General features: G+C 34.8%; 1 protein-coding gene across 4 annotated transcripts; it reads left to right on the forward strand.

Annotated features, from left to right (window-relative positions):
• Nucleotides 1-7,517: 7,517 nt before the first annotated feature.
• LOC127859029 (coiled-coil domain-containing protein 43-like) lies at nucleotides 7,518-19,519 on the forward strand. Of its 4 annotated transcripts, none has more exons than XM_052396418.1 (6): nucleotides 7,518-7,700; nucleotides 11,886-11,991; nucleotides 14,761-14,899; nucleotides 17,194-17,267; nucleotides 18,075-18,418; nucleotides 18,537-19,519. In XM_052396418.1, the coding sequence occupies exons 1-5, from the start codon at nucleotides 7,530-7,532 to the stop codon at nucleotides 18,263-18,265; spliced, it is 681 nt and encodes a 226-aa protein (XP_052252378.1). In that variant the 5' UTR covers nucleotides 7,518-7,529; the 3' UTR covers nucleotides 18,266-18,418; nucleotides 18,537-19,519. The 4 variants fall into 4 exon arrangements, with proteins under 4 accessions (XP_052252378.1, XP_052252375.1, XP_052252374.1 ...); XM_052396415.1 differs by having other exon boundaries at nucleotides 18,075-18,359; nucleotides 18,419-19,519; XM_052396414.1 differs by having other exon boundaries at nucleotides 18,075-18,359; nucleotides 18,478-19,519.

The raw sequence follows: 19,519 nt of genomic DNA on the forward strand, positions 1-19,519 counted from the left end.
TTTTACTTGAAACAAAAATAGACTCTTCCTTTCCGGATGATCAGTTTGCAGTAGACAACTTTCACCTCTTGAGAAAAGACAGAACAGCACATGGAGTGGGCGTGGCGGTGTATCTTAGGTCTCAAATAGCAGGCTAACGAAAACCGATGCTTGAATTTAGTGAACTAGAAAGTATTACATAAGAGGAAAATCTAGAAAATCAGACACTTTTATTTCTTTGTACTTACAAGCCTCCTTCAGTTAAAAATAATGTTTTCGAAAATCAGTGCCAAAAAACCATAGACAATATTACGAGCAAATATGATTACATCTTTTTCATTGGCGATTGGAACTTTGGTATGCTGGACAGTGCAAAATGCCAACCACTTATGAATATCCGTGAAAGTTTTTATTTAGATAATATTGTCAACAAACCTACATGTTTTAGTGTAAATGTTAAACCATCACTTTTAGATGTCATTTTAACAAACTGTAAATCTTTAGTCTTTACATCATGCAATTTTTCATGTGGTCTTAGTGATGTTCATAACATTATTGGTTGTCAACTTAAACTTGAAAACCAGACAAATAAAACAAAATTCTAGTATTAAAAAAGTTACAAAAACTTTGATGTTGATAGGTTTAATCATGAATTAAAATATAACATGTCTACTCTTGATATGAATGAAGATGTAAATACTGACTATCAAAAATTTAACAATGTACTTCTAAATTTAACAGATAAACATGCCCCTTTAAAACAGAAAAAGATGCTCCATAAACCAGTACCTTTTATGAATAAGACACTAAAACAAGCTATATATCAAAAGCGAATGCTGCTAAATAAATACAACAAGTCCATGAATGCAAAAAACTGGGATAAATATAGAAAACAAAGAAATCTAGTTACTAGCTTAAGGAGGAAATCTTTAAACAAATATTTTCTGGACCGATGTATTGGTGGATGTCAATCAAAAGATTTCTGGCTAACAGTAAAACCGTATTTAACAACTAAAGGCTCAATAGCCCATAAAGATACGAAATTTTATATGAAGATGCCAATTTAGTAAATGATCAATCCGAGGTAAGCGAAATTTGTAATGACTTCTTTGTTAATGTTGCGAAAAACATTGGTAATGACGCAGTTCAAATAGATTCCTCACATCCTAGTATAACTAAAATAGAATAGAATATATCCTCTTTAGTAAAATTTGATTTTAAACATGTAAATGAAGAATTCATTAATAAGCAAATAGACAAACTAGGTACTAAAAAGCTGCAGGCCATGACCGCATCCGTTCTAAAATAGTTAAACTTGCCAAACCGTCAATAATTAAACCAATAACAAAGTTAATTAATAAATCATTTACCACAGCAACATTTCCAGATAATCTTAAAATAGATGAAGTAAGTCCCCTACATAAGAAAAAAGTACATTAGATAAAAGCAACTATATGCCAGTCAGCATACTACCAATAATCTCAAAACTGTTTGAAAGGGCAATTAATACACAAATATTAGAATTCTTTTACCAACATTTACCTTTCAGCTTTCAGATCAGGATATGGCTGCCAAACTACACTCTTAAAAGTAATCGAGGATTGGAAATTAGCTTTAGACCAAAATAAATATACAGCTGCAATTTTACTGAACCTGTCCAATGCGTTTGACTGTCTTCCGCATGACCTTCTTATATTTAAACTTCAATCATATGGTGTGTCCAAATATGCCATGTCCTTATTATCAAGTTACTTATCAAATCGAAACCAATGTGTTAAATTAGGGACCAATAAAAGTAGTTTCAGAGACATTTTGAAAGGAGTTCCACAAGGTTGAATATTAGGTCCTGTACTTTTTAATATATTTATTAATGACATTTTTAACCAGGTTTTCCGAAGGAAAAAACTGGTTATTAGATTGGCGAATGCGGGCGGGCTGGCTGGCTGGCTGGCTGGCGGGCTGGCTGGCTGGCGGGCTGGCGGGCTGGCGGAACAAGCTTGTCCGGGCCATAACTATGTCGTTCATTGTCAGATTTTAAAATCATTTGGCACATTTGTTCACCATCATTGGACGGTGTGTCGCGCGAAATAATTACGTCGATATCTCCAAGGTCAAGGTCACACTTTGAGTTCAAAGGTCAAAAATGGCCATAAATGAGCTTGTCCGAGCCATAACTATGTCGTTCATTGTCAGATTTTAAAATCATTTGGCACATTTGTTCACCATCATTGGACGGTGTGTCGCGTGAAATAATTACGTCATTATCTCCAAGGTCAAGGTCACACTTTGAGTTCAAAGGTCAAAAATGGCCATAAATGTCCCTTGAGATATAACCTTCATATTTGGTATGCATGTGTATATGGACAAGGCCTTTCCATACGCACAACAATTTTGACCCCTGTGACCTTGACCTTGAAGTAGGGGTCTGCGTTTAGGTTTCAAAATCTGCGTTTAGGTTTCGAAAAATGCTCTTAACTTCTATGTCCCTTGAGATATAACCTTCATATTTGGTATGCATGTGTATATGGACAACGCCTTTCCATACGCACACAAATTTTGACCGTCCGTCCGTGTGTCCGTCCGAAAACTTAAACGTTGCTCATAACTTTTGCAATATTGAAGATAGCAACTTGATATTTGCCATGCATGTGTATCTTATGAAGCTGCACATTTTTAGTGGTGAAAGGTCAAGGTCATCTTTCATTGTCAAAGGTCAAAAAAAATAAATTCATGTGCATATCTCCAATGTCAAGGTCGCCATGACTAAAAATATATTTATTTTAAAACAAACTTACAAAGGGGGTTAATTTTCTTTGTTCATTTCAAAAGTTCAGTTTGAGTTGTCTCCCTTTATCAGATTTTTTTTCACAATGAAAACCTGGTTTTGTGACAATTTTGTCCCTTGTTCATTTTGTAACTGAGTGCAATATTTACAATTATGCTGATGATAAGACACTTTCTTGCTCAAATCCAAACATAGAAAAAGTAAAGGAAAACCTAGAAAAAGACAGCCATAACCTAATTAAATGGTTCGAGAACAATAAAATGCAGGCAAAGCCTGATAAGTTCCAGGCTATTAAAATAGGAAATAAAACTCATAAAACTAATATATCTTTTGAATTGGACAACATAAACATTCAGTGTGAAGATGAAGTAAAATTATTAGGTGTAAAAATAGATTTCCAATTAAATTTCAATTCTCACATCTCAAATATCTGTAAAAAAGCATCTAGGCAACTAAATGTACTTAAGCGAATAGGTCACAATTTATGTAAATTAGGTAAACTTAATTTTTACTACTCTTTTATTTTATCGAATTTTAATTATTGTCCATTAACATGGCATTCTTGTGTTGAAGTTAGCACTAAGAAAATTGAAAAGATTCAAGAATGTGCACTACGTTTTATCTATAATGATTATGATTCTAATTATGAAACTCTCCTAGAAAAATCCAAACTACCATCTCTTATAATTAAACGTATGCGATCAATGGCCATAGAAACCTTTAAGATAATTAATAAACAATGCCCTGCTTACTTACATGATTTGCTTAATATAAAAAAAGATTATTACTCTTTTAGGTATACAAACACTGCTCAAGTACCACGGGTGAGAACTACTAAATACGGGCTCAGCTCATTCCGCGCAGGAGCAGCCAGACTCTGGAACTCCGTGCCCGAACATTTTAGAGATGAGGGCAACTACAATCAGTTCCGGAGTATGGTTGCATCATGGGACGGGGTGGGCTGTGCCTGTAGATCCTGTCAGCAAAGTTGAGCTTACTGTTTGCATGTTTTGATTCCTTTCATTTGTTTCATTTTGTTTTCATTGTGTTGCCTTTCTGCTTTTTGCTTTTTTGTCTGAGAAATTTGCATCTTGATTTCTTGCATTTGCTTTATTAGGTTTTCATAATGATACCTTTTTGCTTTTGCTTTCTTTGTTTGCTTTAGCTTAACTGTATGTATATATAACACTAGTGACACTACAGCAGTTTGTTGTTATTGTTTTGTTGTTTTTTCGTACATTTCACTTGAAATAGTGCTAGTTACACATGCGGTATAATCACTTCAGCATTAGTATTGTATTGTTTTGCTTTTATAGTGATATTTTATTCTTCATTCATCATTTTTGTATTTTGTAAAATTTGCTGATCAGTTCCCTTCAAATCTGATTAGAATGATAATTTCCTTTAAGCCCTTTTTATTGTATGGCTCTTTTTTTTTACACCTTTTCTTTTTATGATAGGTTAGGCCCCTCCCTTGGGTCAATATCAGCAATCTTTTGCACAGCTCTTAATTGTGAATGTATAGTACTGTTTTATATTTCTGCTTAGATTTTAATAATGTGCTATAAGAATACTGCTTTAGTTATGCTTTTAGTGTGTTTTATTATTATAATATTTCTTATGTATGTCATGTATTTATGATGTGTTGAAATTTGCTACTGTTTGTTTATAGGTCGGTCAAAAGCTATACATAGCTTATGATATATACATGTTATTCTCATACCGACAATAAATAAATTGTGATTTGATTTGATAATAGATGTGCACTTGACGTTCGCAATAACTTTTTCTCAAACTGTATTGTAAACGTGTGGAATAATTTACCAAGTGCGGTACCGGTAGTTACAACCAAGAACGCTAGCTGTCACATTTAAAAGACACCTGGATAAATATTGGATTACCCAATGATGTATGACTATAAGTGTGATTATAACACAATAATAACCGGAAGCAACACAGTGAGATTAGTAACCAATGAGGACGAAGAAGAGGCCACTACAGAGCTCCAAAAGACCTGCGGTGGTAAACCACCTAAGGTAATCTATGGTAATTATAAATACGGTCTACATTACTGTAGGTTATGAATTGTTCCCTCAAATAATTGTTGATTACGTATAAACGTTTATTTACAGAAGTTTTTTTAAGTTTAACAGCGTTCAAAATAGAATCGTCGTTGTTCTGTTTGCTTCTACGCCGTTACACCGTCTGTGTACTATCTATTTATCCCTTTTTATTAAGTTTTTAAAAATATGAGACCGTTGTGTTTTACGCCGTTGAGACCACACAATCATTCCGTTTGGTTTATAGTCAAAACGGCCCCAGGTCAAAACAGCCCCTAGTCAAAACAACCCAAAAGTTGGTCAAAACGGCCACACATTTGGTCAAAACGGCCTTACTTTGGTCAAAACGACCCAAAGTCAGTTTTAAGTTGGTCAAAACGGCCAAGTGGGAGAGAAGAAAAATTATATTAAATGTACTTCTGTTATTTTATCGTTATTTCGTTGGTTAAATCTGTAATTTTATCTTTAAAGGATTTAATTTATTTTACACACATACAACCATTACATACAAACATTGGTTGCGTCGTTTTCTATAATAATTCCTAATCGTTTAACTATTTGACAAATAACTGATTGTGTCGGTACTTAATTGAAAATAATGTGTTTGCATGCGAAAGTAAATGAATGAGCGTAAGTTAATTATGATAATTATGTATCTTTGAGAAATTTAATTCAATGTAATTATAATAAAATAATATAACAGTTTTATCACAATCAAAAGGTATTTGAGTACTTTTAATCACATTTGAAGTCGTTGATGAAGTTTACTTTAAAGGAATGGAATATAACAGATGTTCCCTCGTCACACCAGGCAACATCATTAGATGTATATTATAACATCCATTGATTCAATATTCAGCAAATGATAAATTGGAATTAATTACAATAACGACTACACTATTACATTAAGTACATTACTATTAAGGTTAATCTGTTATATATATATATATATATGTATGAGGTTCCGGATACTTATGTTCGCTTATCACTGCCCTTTGTTCAAACGTCAATCTACGAAGCAGCATCTCTACTTGATCCTCCAGTACCGAGGGAAGATGTTGAAGATGCAGCAGTTACCTTCACTTTGATTACTGGTGGGGTACAGAAGGGTAAAGACCTCCTCGTAGACTCACATGGATATTCATATGTTGTAAAGGTATATGTCCGTAAAAAATTGATAGAAATTATTTCCCGTTGATACACACAATTTGGTAAATAACTAATTTATAACAATTCTTCACTTTTATTTAGTTTATAGGTTATTTGTTTATTATTTATTATCAATTTATTTATTTATAAGTATAAATCATAGCAATAATATCTTATTTTAATTATCTGAACATACGGTTGTCACTATTAAAGCGAGATTATACGATTATGTCAAATATTTATGAATTTATATAAAATTTGTAAAAAACTTACTATATATATATTTAAATATAAATTAAAATAAAAGTGAAGAAGAACATGTGTCGAAAAATGCGAAATAAGCCAGATACATCTCGCTTTAACGTCTCTTTCACACTTGTGGTCGGTATATTTCACGGGTAATATATCTGTATGTAATAGGTGTGAAAGTTGTTATCTACCAAGTACTTAAATAAATTACCATTTATTATTCAATTAAAGTTAATAGGTATGCTAATTAATAATAACTTTTACTGTAATGTTTTTCACGCGAGTGGGTTACTCAAGAAATGTAGTACTTTCTACAAGACATTGGTTTCCAAGAGACCAGCAGACATTTCAGTGAATTAGGATGATGTTTCAACATTGCCGGTCCTGATCGATACAAAATATGGATATGATGTGATATGATTTGTTATTTATGTATCGATATCGATTTAGATTTGCGTTTTTATACATTTTTAGCTTTTGCCAACTATCGTAAACTAATCGATAAAAAGAGAAATAACTCATTTTGATAAACACGGAAATTACTCATATTTTTACTCATTTATCACATTTTTGTTCTTTCTTGTCAATTATTTGTTTGACAACGATTGGAAACTAATTGATAAAAAGAGAATAAACTCATTCTGATAAACACAGAAATAACTAATATTCTTACACATATATCTCTTTCTCGTCAATTATTATGTTTGATTATGTAACATGTATATCGTCCAGGGCCGTACCCAGGAAATTTGACTGGGAGAGCCCAAACGGAGAGGGTGCGGGATGGGTAGCCCCTCCCGAATATATTTTTATTAGGCACTGTTCAATGTGAATTTAATGCGTATAGAAACATTATTTTGTGCTATAAATTGATGGATATATAACAAGTAAATCAGCACCTTTCTGAAGTCTAAAGCTTTAACCATTAGTAGCCGTTCATAAAGTATGTCACGCTCCAGGTGGGGGAGGGTTAGTAAGAAAGTGTGACAGTTTGTGACATGGGGGAGTGGGGATAAGGCCATGTGTGATGTCACACATTTATTTAAAAAAATATGTCTAATTTTTTTATTATTTCTTTAGAATTTAAAAATAATTTTCAATTTTTTTTTAAACATTTGAATTTGTTTTGACGACGTCAAATGAATACATTATTGAACATAATTCTTTGCAACACATTGGGGCCGAATTGACCAACTTTAAAACTGACTTTGGGGACGTTTTGACCAAATTGGGACCGTTTTGACTCGTTTTGACTAGGAGACGTTTTGTCCTGGGGCCGTTTTGACTAGCTCCCATTCAGTTTCAAGATGGCCGCCTCCATGGGTCCGTATGAGACCTGGCTGACAGAAAAACTACTTTCTTTGAACCCCGAGACAGACACAGACGTGTTTGTCACGTACATTACTGGAATTCTAGAGGAGGAAACCACCGATGATGAAAAACGCGAATCCGTCATTGATTTGTTGGCACAAATTGTGGTAATTTAAAATGAAAACAAAGGCGCTCATGCCGTGTAGGTCGGTTCTTAAACAAACACAGGCAGCAGTATCATAAATTTGCCCCCCCCCCCCGGGACCCTACCCCCCCCCCCCCTCCCGAGCTTACCCCAGGGGTTCCATATTGTTAAATGTACACCTATTGTGTATGGTTTGACTTATCAACAACAGATATTGACAAAAATACACAGTGACATTTCCAAATCAACTTTACGATTTAATTAAAATATTAGTCTAAAAGATATTGACATATCAGTATAACTGTGATTTTTGGAAAATGTGATCAATTTCAAGCAATAACAAAGTTTTGCTTCTTATTTCAACGGTGTTTTCATTGAAAATCACGCTTTGGTAACTATCACAGTCGTGTCATTTTACCGTCGCACCGTCTATCTATAACACGCGTCAACAATTAAAAGACGATTTAGAAGCACATTTCCTTGGTAAATGCTTGAACATTTGGTATGAATTTCTTTATTTTATTTATTATTAGTTTTAAATTCCTGTGAGTGATTTTAGTATATATTAATGATTTATGGAAATAAAAGCATGGAAATTGCACCTCGTGTGAATGTCAGATGCAGATCAGCTGATTGGGGAAAATCTCAAAACAGTTGATTATTGTTTAAATACTGTGTTTGTAATGTTTTAAAGCTCTAGCTACCACAAAAGTTTTTGTATATATATATATGAAATGAAAAGCACCTAGTTTCTCATAAATTTGATATATTGTTTCATTGGAATTATTTAATTATAATACTATTTTGTGACTTCAATGTCGAGAAATACAGAGAATAAGTTGAATTTTGTTTATTCTGTCTGTTTGTCTGCCCCAAAACTTTAACCTTGCTCATAAAATGAAACTTTATGGACCTGGTTCTCCAAACTTTACATGTTCATGCATCTGATTGAGATCTTTTATGCAAACCAGTTATGAGGCATAAGGTCTAAGTCACAAGGTCAAGGCTAACACATACAGTAAACATTTGTTGCATGCATCTTGGTTTGTTTTTATGTTTATGTGTGTAGACAGTAGTAATAAGTTATAATATTTAAAGGTATAATAGCGGAGTAATAAAAAACCAGTGGAGTGCTAAAAACTGTACTATAGAAAAATATATGGATTAATAAATAACGGTAAGATGTAGTGCTGGAAGGAGATTGGTAATATTTTAAATATTTATCTTATTTTTAATGTGTATTTATGCTGTGATTTTGCAATTCAGATAATTGTCAAGTCGGACTGATGGGTCCTAAAAAGCACGGATGCTCTCCACAGTCATTGGCAAAGAGGCTGAAGCGGATACTTTTATATATTTTTACATTATTGTGATCCTATTATTATTAAATGTTGTCATAATATGTTATTTACCAAAAATTTAACTTGATATCTAGTATTGTTTTCCATTTCTTTACCATTTTTATCCCAGAGGTACTGGTTTATGTTGTTGTTGTTTTTTGGATACTTTTATTACATTATTTTTACATTATTGTGATCCTATTATTGTTACATGCTATCATACTATGTTATATACCAAGAAAGTAAATTTATATCTAGTATTGTTTTCCATTTCTTTAGCAAATTTATTTCAGAGGTACTGATTTATGTTATAATTTTATGGATGCTTTTATATATTTTTACGTAATTGTCATCCTATTATTAGCAAATGCATTCCAGAGGTACTTGTTTATGTTCAGTTGTCATTTTTATGCCCCCGGATCGAATGATCGGGGCATATTGTTTTTGGCCTGTCTGTCAGATCTGTCCAAAAACTTTAACCTTAGTTAAAGTTTTGTGATAACTTTTGCAATATTTTAGATAGAAACTTGATATTTGGCATGCATGTGTATCTCATGGACTTGCACATTTTGAGTGGTGAATGGTCAAGGTCATCATTCAAGGTCAAAGGTAAAAAAAACAAATCCAAGGGAAGTAATAAGCTTTTAAGGGAGATAATTATCTGTACCTGCTAAATGATTAAAAAAAAAATCAAAGTGGCAATATAGGGGTATTGTGTTCCTGACAAACACATCTCTTGTTATCAATACATTTATATAATGTTCTGTATTTTTAGGACCTTAGTAACCAAAATATTTTCTAGTCATACATAAAATGTTCTAGTCATTAGCATATATGTCATATTTTTATACATTTTGTACATTATTGTGATTCTATTATTATTAAATGTTATCATACTATGTTATTTCCCAAGAGGGTATCTTGAGTTTATCAATAAATTGCTTGTATTGAGTATATGTGTGTGTTTTATATAGCCAAGAATCCATTCCAAATCAAAACATGAATACTTCCCAACAGCTTTATTCTCTTGTGTACAGACACACACCCTATAATGTTTTTAAATTGTCAGACAATTATTAAACTGAAACAAACGAACCTATCTGATGTTTATTAAATACATGCATCATTTTTTTTGACAGTCAAAATTAGTTTTGAGATGCTCCCTGACCTACATCTTCCAAATAGTCAGAGTGATCCGAAATTGCCGCACTCGATTCAGAACTAGCCGACTTTATGCAAGTGAATAAGTTCAAATTGGCATCAGAAATGTATTGGTAAGAATGTATAAATTAATATGGCCTGAAAGATGAAATATTTTGCCTCAACAATTCAAGTATTTTGAAAGAAATTACTTTCTTTTAAAAATATTAACACCATTATTTACGCTAGTGATCCCGAACTACCCGACCGACTGTTATATTTGGCATTCATGTGTACACTACCTGTGATTTTTGCATACATCTTGCATCGACGCAATCTATGCAACGTGAATTATCGCGGTGATTCCGAGCGACAAGAACATTTGGGTTATGTCTCGCTGATTCCACAGTGAACGTCGCGCGATGTATGTCGCTTTAAGGCAATCAGCACGAACCACCGTGATTCACCTTTTCCGCAATTTACGTTGACAGTTACACTTACATGTAACATACACACTAACATTATACATTGCAATAATAGATTCAAACTAGGATACGTTGTAAACAACCTAATTAATAAATATTTGGCCCATTGGGAATTGGCAAAAATGAGTTTGCAAACTGGATATCTGAAATTGGAAATTTGGCAATCTGGTACAAAGATGGCGACAATCACAGCTTCATTGCTTTATCCGTCCGTTAAACAGATTTAAATAGCTTAAAGTTTAAAGGACCTTCGACAGCTTATTGGTGTTAATCTGTTGTTTAATGTCAATAAAGATGTGAAAAAACTCGCCAGTCAATGTTTATTACATGTATTCCCTATCAAAGCAGTACATGTAAGAAAAATAAATGAAATAATCAAAGCAATTTATTTACATGCTTAAGCAGTGTAATTTTTAACAGATATTCACTTTCATTTTTACCTGTTATCAGAAAGTTCCCGGGAAGCACGTTTTTTACATGACTGCGTATGACGCAATAAAACATTTGTGTTGTACATGATCGTATTGCATTTAATTTAATTTTAATTTTTCTTGTCCAATGAAAGCTGTGTCCCATAATGCACTGTACTCTTTACACTTCTGAAAAAAAGCGTAGGCATATGCATTAATATGGTTGTGTTTATAAAATTCTTAAACATATTCAATGTCTTCAATGTTTAAGATTATTTTTTCGTAAGCTATGTTGTAATTATATTGGATTTTCGGATAAATGTGAACATAAGAAAAGCGGTATGTATACAGTTTTTGAAACGATTCGGTTTATCAGGGGTGTAAAATTTTGCTAAAAGCAACTTGTCCGGCAGGGCCACCAGCTTGTAAATCAGGTCGTCCATACTGATTTTGTGGTCGCCCTGCATTTTTTACATCAAATATGTATAATTAATATTTGTGTTAAAAACAATACAATTGATTACTTTACAAGGACAACATGCGGCATGTGGGGGTATTCGTCACGTCTGTGACAAAGCTTTCCTGAAGTCACATCACACCAAATGATCTCATTTGACTCTACAAATGTAAAAAAAAATAAGAATGTAGTTTTATACTGACTCAATGTGTTCTCTAACGACTCAATGTGTTTTTTTTCTGACTCAATTTGTTTTATACTGACTTAATGTGTTCTATAACGACTCAATGTGTGTTATAACGACTCAATGTGTTTTATACTGAGTTTTACTGACTCAATGTGTTCATAACGACTCAATGTGTGTTTTCATTTTAGGAAGAAGAAATAGAAAAGAAATGTGATGAACTATTTGTGAAATGGAATGAGATAAGTGGAGTACAAGCCCAAACTAATAGCAACAACAGCAACAGCAGTAGGGGAGGTAAGCAGGCACCCTCTTTGCCAAATCTTCAAGGCTCTGGATCAGATTATTTGCATGAATTATATCTAGCAGGAATTAAAACTGTGCATTTTTTGGTGATAAAGTTGATAAATATTTTATTATACCCCCACAAACGAAGTTAAGGGGGGTATATAGGAGTGAGCTTGTCGGTCTGTCAGTCGGTTCGTATAAAGTGTCCGCTCTCTATTTTAAGTAGTGTTTTCATCAGATCTTCACCAAACTTGTTCACAAGTTGTATCTAGATGATGTCTAGGCCAAGTTTGAACATGGGCCCTGCTGGGTCAAAAACAAGGTCACCGGGTCACTTGGTGCGTTTTGAACATTCAGCATGGTGTCCGCTCTCTATTTGAAGTAGTTTTCATCAGATCTTCACCAAACTTGTTCACAAGTTGTATCTAGATGACGTCCAGGCCAAGTTAGAACATGGGCCCTCCCGGGTCCAAAACTAGGTCACGGGATCACTTAGTGCGTTTTTAACATTCAGCATGGTGTCTGCTCTCTATTTCAAGTAGTTTTCATCCGATCTCCACCAAACTTGTTCACAAGTTGTATCTAGATGACGTCTAGGCCAAGTTCGAACATGGGCCTATCTGGGTTTAAAACTAGGTCACGGGGTCACTTAGTGCGTTTTTAACATTCAGCATGGTGTCCACTCTCTATTTCAAGTAGTTTTCATCCGATCTTCACCAAACTTGTTCACATGTTGTATCTAGATGACGTCTAGGCAAGTTCGAACATGGGCCCTGCCAGGTCAAAAACTAGGTCACGGGGTCACTTAGTGCGTTTTTAACATTCAGCACGGTGTCCACTCTCTATTTCAAGTAGTATTCATCCGATCTTCACCAAACTTGTTCACAAGTTGTATCTAAATGATGTCTAGGCCAAGTTCGAACATGGGCCCTGTCGGGTCTAAAACTAGGTCACGGGGTCACTTAGTGCGTTTTTAACATTCAGCACGGTGTCCGCTCTCTACTTCAAGTAGTTTTCATCAAATCTTCACCAAACTTGTTCACAAGTTGTATCTAGAAGACGTCTAGGCCAAGTTCGAACATGGGCCCTGCCGGGCCGGGTCAAAAACTAGGTCACGGGGTCACTTATTGTGTTTTTAACATTCTGCATGGTGTCCGCTCTCTTCTTCAAGTACTTTTCATCCGATCTTCACCAAACTTGGTCACACGTTTTATCTAGATGATCTCTAGCACATGTTTGAACATGGGCCATTCCGAGCCTAAAACTAATTCATGGAGTCACTTAGTGCGTTTTTTAACATTCAGCATGGTGTCTGCTCTCTAATTCAAGAAGTTTATATCCGATCTTCACCAAACCGAGCCTTAAACTAATTCATGGGGTCACTTAGTGCGTTTTTTAACATTCAGCATGGTGTCTGCTCTCTAATTCAAGTAGTTTATATCCGATCTTCACCAAACTTGGTCAAAAGTTTTTTGGAGATGATCTTAAGGCCAAGTTAGAACATTGGCCTTTCTGGGTCAAAAACTAGGTCAAGGAGTCACTAAGTGCGTTTTAAAAATTAAGCATGGTGTACGCTGTTTTTTGTGAAGAGGACATGCAAAATATTATGTGTCAGTGCGGCATGTGGGGGTATTCGTCACGTCTGTGACAAAGCTCTAGTTTTGTATTAGTTTTATTTCCATAGTATCAAGTACTGTTGTCTACATAATGCTGGTTTTAAGGAAAGTGCAACATCTGCATATCGATTGTTATGCCCCCCTTTGAAGAAAGGCAGTATATTGTATTGCTGGATCTCGGTCTGTACCTAGACTAGTTTGTTTCTGATCAATTACTTGTGAAAGGATTTACTAATTGGCTTGATACTTCTTATGTACATTTGCCTTTGCCAGCAGATGATCTCTATTGAAATTGGGGTCACTAGGTCAAAGATCACTGTCACACTAAGATCAAAAATTGTTTCCAATAAAAAATGTGTGAGCAGAGTTACAGACTGGCTTGATACTTCTCATGTGCATTGGGGTTTGACAGTAGATGGGCTATATTTAAATTTGGTTCATGCCGTCAAAGGTCAAGGTTACTGTCATTTTAAGCGTGAAATCGTTTCCAATCAATAGCGCGTCAACCGATTTACCTATTGTCTTGATACTTTCCATGTGTATTGGCCTTGGACAGTAGATAACCCCTATTGAAATTGGGTTACTAGGCCAAAGGTCAAGGTCACTCACAATAAGTGTGAAAATCTTTTCTGAATTATTTTCAAACAATTATTCTTAAAAAAATCGACCGATTGGCATAAAACTTCACATGTGCATTAGTCTTGGATAGTAGATGACCCCTATTGAAATTGTGGTCACGAGTTTAAAGGTCAAGGTCACTGTGCCATTGTGTAATACCATCTGGCTGTCTGGGTAGCGTAGTAGTTGGTACACTGGCTTCTCACCTACATGTAGGCGAACGGAATTCAATCCTCATTCTCGGAAGCATGTGAGTTTGGTTTGTGGTCCAATAACAGACAGGTGTGGTTTCTTCTTGATACTCTGGCTTCCTCTCAAGATCAAGACCAAAATATCAAAAATGTCTTTCAGTAAAAAACAAATATGTGTAGCTGGCAATTGTAGCTTTTATTCAATTTTCGTCCCAACTTTCATGAGGCAAAGAGTACAAAAGGTAAGAGTGCTGGGACACACACTGGGTCCTCACATAATGCCACCTCAGATGCAGAACGACCAAACCAACATTAAAATACACACACACACATTGTTATACTTTCTGCTTCAGACCACCTGACTGATCACCTGGCGTCCATCTTGGAGGGTCAGAAGATCGAGCCTGTGAAGGCAGTGACCAAGTCTGCAGAGGAGATTGCTATCAAGGAAGCCATACTGGCCCAGTACAGTCACATTTCCAGCGGGGAAGAGTATCCTTGGGATCAGAATGACTTCCTACTGGGAAAACTGTGCAGTCTGCGAAGGATAGTCAAGGACAATACTTTAAGCATAGACTGGTTTTTGTTTTTAAGAAACTTTTTTTTAATGGAAAATTCCATTAAAGCAGATGATGTTGTCCCTGGTTAGCCTTTATAGACTGCATAGGCTAGTCCTGGATGACACTTTATGCCCATGCATGAAGCCCAGTTTTTACAGAAAGTGGCTTAAATGTAAATGCTGTGACTCCCCAACAATATCTTGCATAAACTTAAGCCCTTATAATTTTACTGTTTACTCTGTAGCTCACTTGAGCACAATATGCTTGCTTATTGTCTGTTGTGCCTTGTGTGGCGTCAACATTTGCCTTGTTAACACTAGAGGCCACGTTTATTGTCAGATCGTAAGGAAATTATGTAAGAAGATTTGTGCCAATGATATCTTGGAGGTTCAAAAATGGTTCTTGATGTTGAAAAGCATGGCTGCCAGGGGATGGAGCATTTTTGCTGATATGTCTTTATTAAAACCTTGTCGACACTCTAGAAGCCACATGGTCAGAATATTTGTCTTAAAGATATCTTGGATGAGTTTTAAAATGGTTCAGGTTGGTTGAAAAACATTTCTACCAGGGAATTGGGCATTTTTCCTGATATGGCTATAGTAAAACCTTGTTAACACTCCAGAAATCTCATTTATAGTTCAAGTTCATAAAACTTGGTCAGAACATTGTTATAAAGATATCTTGGTTGAGTTTGAAAATGGATCCAGTTTGTTAAAAAACATGGCCGCTAAGGGGTGGGGCAGTTTTCCTTATATGGCTATAGTAAAACCTTGTAAACATTCTTTAAGTCTTCATTAATGTTGGTCAGATCATTTTTTGTAATGATATCTTGGATTATTAGTTTGAAAATGGTTTCGGTCTGTTGAAAAGCATGTCCACCAGGGAACGAGGCATTTGTCCTTGCATGGCTTTAATAAAAACCATCTAACACTCTTAAAGTCACTTATATAGCTCAATCTTCATGAAACTTGCTCAGAACATTTGTTCTAATAATATCTTGGGCTGCACAGAACAGGTCAGTTCCTTTCTTATTTCAGATGAGCAACATTGGGTCTTTTATGCCCTCTTGTTAAAAAATTTAATGGCTGTGTAATTAATTTCTTTTTAGCTCACCTGAGCACAACGTGCTCATGGTGAGCTTTTGTGATCGATTTTTGTCCGTTGTGCGTTGTGTGGCGTCAACATTTGCCTTGTTAACTCTCTAGAGGCCACATTTATTGTCCAATCTTCATGAAATTTGGTCAGAAGATTGGTTTCAATGATATCTTGGATGAGTTCAAAAATGGTTATGTATGCTTAAAAAACATGGCTGCCAAGGGGCGTGGCATTTTTCCTTATATGGCTATATATGGCAACAGTAAAATCTTGTTAACACTCTAGAGGCCACATTTATCGTCCGATCTTCATGAAACTCAGTCAGAAGATTCATCTCAATAATATCTTGGATGAGTTAAAAAATGATGCCGGTTGGTTGAAAAACATGGCCACCAAAGGGGTGGGGCTATTTTCCTTATATGGCTATAGTAAAACCTTGTTAACACTCTAGAGGTTGCTTTAAAAACATGGCCACCTGGGGCGGGGCATTTTTCCTTATATGGTTATATATGGCTATAGTAAAACCTTGTTAACACTCTAGAGGCCATATTTATTGTCCAATCTTCATGAAATTTGGTCAGAAGATTGGTCTCAATGATATCTTGGATGAGTTCGAAAATAATTATGTTTGCTTGAAAAAATGGCTTCCAAGGGGCGGGGCATTTTTTCTTATATGGCTATAGTAAAATCTTGTTAACACTCTAGAGGCCACATTTACTGTCCGATCTTCATGAAACTTGGTCAGAAGATTCATCCCGATAATATCTTAGAAAAAGTTAAAAAATGATGCCGGTTGGTTGAAAAACATGGCTGCCAGGGAGCGGGGCATTTTTCCTTATATGGCTATTGTAAAACCTTGTTAACACTCTAGAGGTCAAATTATTTTCCGACCTTCATGAAACTTGGTCAGAAGATTTGTCCCAATAATATCTTGTTATCTCAGGTGAGCGACTTTGGGCCTTTTAGGCCCTCTTGTTTATTTCCTTTGAGCATATTTTGTTCTTTTTAGTGTCAAATCTGTTTGATTAATAGAAATTAGGAAATGGTTTATTGAATAATTAAAGCTTGTTTAACCCAATAGAAACCTTGAACTAGAATAATAATACTTTACTTTACTTAACAACCAATCAGAAGTGATGAAGAAGAAGCGGCAGAAGGGGCAACGGCAGCAGCAACAACAGCAACAAATGATGGAATTGAAGACTGTATCCTTTATCTTGAAATCCTGATTAACATATAGGTTACAAGATCAATATATTTGATCACATGAGTTTGATGGACGATATACTAAGATTTCTTGATTCATTAAACGTTTTGTTGATATTCACATGATTACAGAATATTTATTAATGTGTATGAGTTGAACTATAAATTATCTTCTCATAGATTGAGAGAGTGGTCAGACAAGAACATATACCATATACCCTGGGCTTTTATCATTTTCCTTGTATCCATTTTTAAATGCTAATTATTATGTTTCTGCTAAATTTGATGTTAAGCAGGTACACATCAAATGCATTCAATCACATTTTACGCAAGTCCACCTTAGTAAAATATTGAAAATCAATGGAAACTTTAAGCCTCTATTTTACCCACGACCATATTTAGTTTACAATATGTACAGTCATTCAAAAAGCTGGTGTTTATATGTTTTAGGGACATGTCTTGAACAACATGAACATTCTTGGTAAGTTTGTGTTGTAAGGACTTTAAATCCTGGGTTAGCAGAGTTAAAATACCATAGTGTGTTGAAGTGTTGTAACCCACTAGTGTTTCCTATACCAATGCCTATCGTTACCCAACAATTTTGATACATCTGCGGAAACTCCGTTAGATAGCTTTACACAATAAACTGTCTGCTGATTTAAAGTGGCCACCCAAAGTGTATTGTAACCACTAGTGTTTTTTACCCTGTAGTGTATGGTAAACTGTTATGTATTGTTACCTAAAGCGTAACATAATGCATTCAGTAAAGCGTACATTTAAAAATAAAAATCCTTAACACTTGTCAGTGCTTAATTTTAAAAATGACAATGCGGATTTAGTGAAGAAAATGGAGCACGAGCAGAAGGAGAAATCCAGACAGGAGGCTGAAAAGAAACGCGAGAAAGACAAACTGGACAGAGAGGCTCAGAAACAGAAAGAAAAAGAGCGGAAAGAGACTGAAAAGAAGAGAACACAGAAGGGCGAAAGAAAGAGATGATGGTACACTGACTTCTTAGTTAGCAAGTTTTGTAGGTGTCAGCTTTTGTGTTCACTGGAGGTCATAGGAAGCTTTTTGTATTCAACTTTTGCAGGTGCCTGGTTTGTTGTTTAATTGACGTTTTTGGAAGCTTTTTGTATTCAACTTTTGCAGGTGCCTGGTTTGTTGTTTAATTGACGTTTTTGGAAGCTTTTTGTATTCAACTTTTGCAGGTGCCTGGTTTGTTGTTTAATTGACGTTTTTGGAAGCTTCTTGTATTCAAGTTTTGCAGGTGCCTGGTTTGTTGTTTAATTGACGTTTTTGGAAGCTTCTTGTATTCAAGTGCTTATTTTTTCTTCTCAAAAAGGCCTTATCAGTTATCATATTGTTTTAGATTGGTACATATGTTAGTTGATGAAGGGGGAGTAATATCAATTATAATATGAGTCGCGTTCTGAGAAAACTGGGCATAATGCATGTGTGTAAAGTGTCGTCCCAGATTTGCCTGTGCAGTGCGCACAGGCTAATCAGGGACAACACTTTCTGCCTAAGCTGGATTTTTGCTAAGAAGAGATATCATTTAAATGAAAAAATCCATAAAAGCGGAAAGTGTCGTCCCTGATTAGCCTGTGCGGACTGCACAGGCTAATCTGGGGCGACCCTTTACGCACATGAATTATGCTCAGTTTTTTCAGAACGCGACACATATAAGTAAACAAGTACTTCGTACTAGTACTTAAAATGCTGGGTATAGTTGGTGCTTTATTTGTGAATTATTTTCTTTCATATCAATTTTGTCTAACAATCTTCAAGAAATGTTAACTGTTTGAAGTGACTCTCGTTTGTTTTGATTTTATTAGTAAAGATAAAATAGATTTATGACAATAAGTTGTTTTCTGTCAAATAAACAATTATGTTGTGTGACAATATGTATAATTGTTCATTGGTTATTAGCCAATATAGCAGGAAGTACAAGTTAATTTGCAGTTTAAAGATCAAAAGTAAAACCCTGAATACTAAGTATGTTATTTGTCATTCAAATTGCATTTTTGTGATGTATTAGTTTTAATTTGTTCATGAGTTTATGGCAATAGCTGAGATGAGTGCAACTCTACATCTATACAATTATATTAAATGATTGAAATAATGATATGCAATCTTAGTTACACTATGTGTTCATGCACATGAATTGTTTTGTTATTTGAATGCGAACGTTGTTTAAATAATTGGCTACATTAGCTATGTCAGTCCTTTGAAAATAAAACGTGAAATCTC

This window comes from Dreissena polymorpha, chromosome 14, assembly GCF_020536995.1.
Source record: "Dreissena polymorpha isolate Duluth1 chromosome 14, UMN_Dpol_1.0, whole genome shotgun sequence".
NCBI lineage: Eukaryota > Metazoa > Mollusca > Bivalvia > Myida > Dreissenidae > Dreissena > Dreissena polymorpha.

Bases quoted from the DNA above. Each gene is read 5' to 3' on its own strand.
- LOC127859029 (XM_052396418.1), top strand. From the start codon at position 7,530: ATGGCCGCCTCCATGGGTCCGTATGAGACCTGGCTGACAGAAAAACTA. The intron at 11,992-14,760 runs GTAAGCAGGCAC...TTTCTGCTTCAG, and splicing joins CAGCAACAGCAGTAGGGGAG to ACCACCTGACTGATCACCTG. The intron at 17,268-18,074 runs GTATCCTTTATC...AACACTTGTCAG, and splicing joins AAATGATGGAATTGAAGACT to TGCTTAATTTTAAAAATGAC.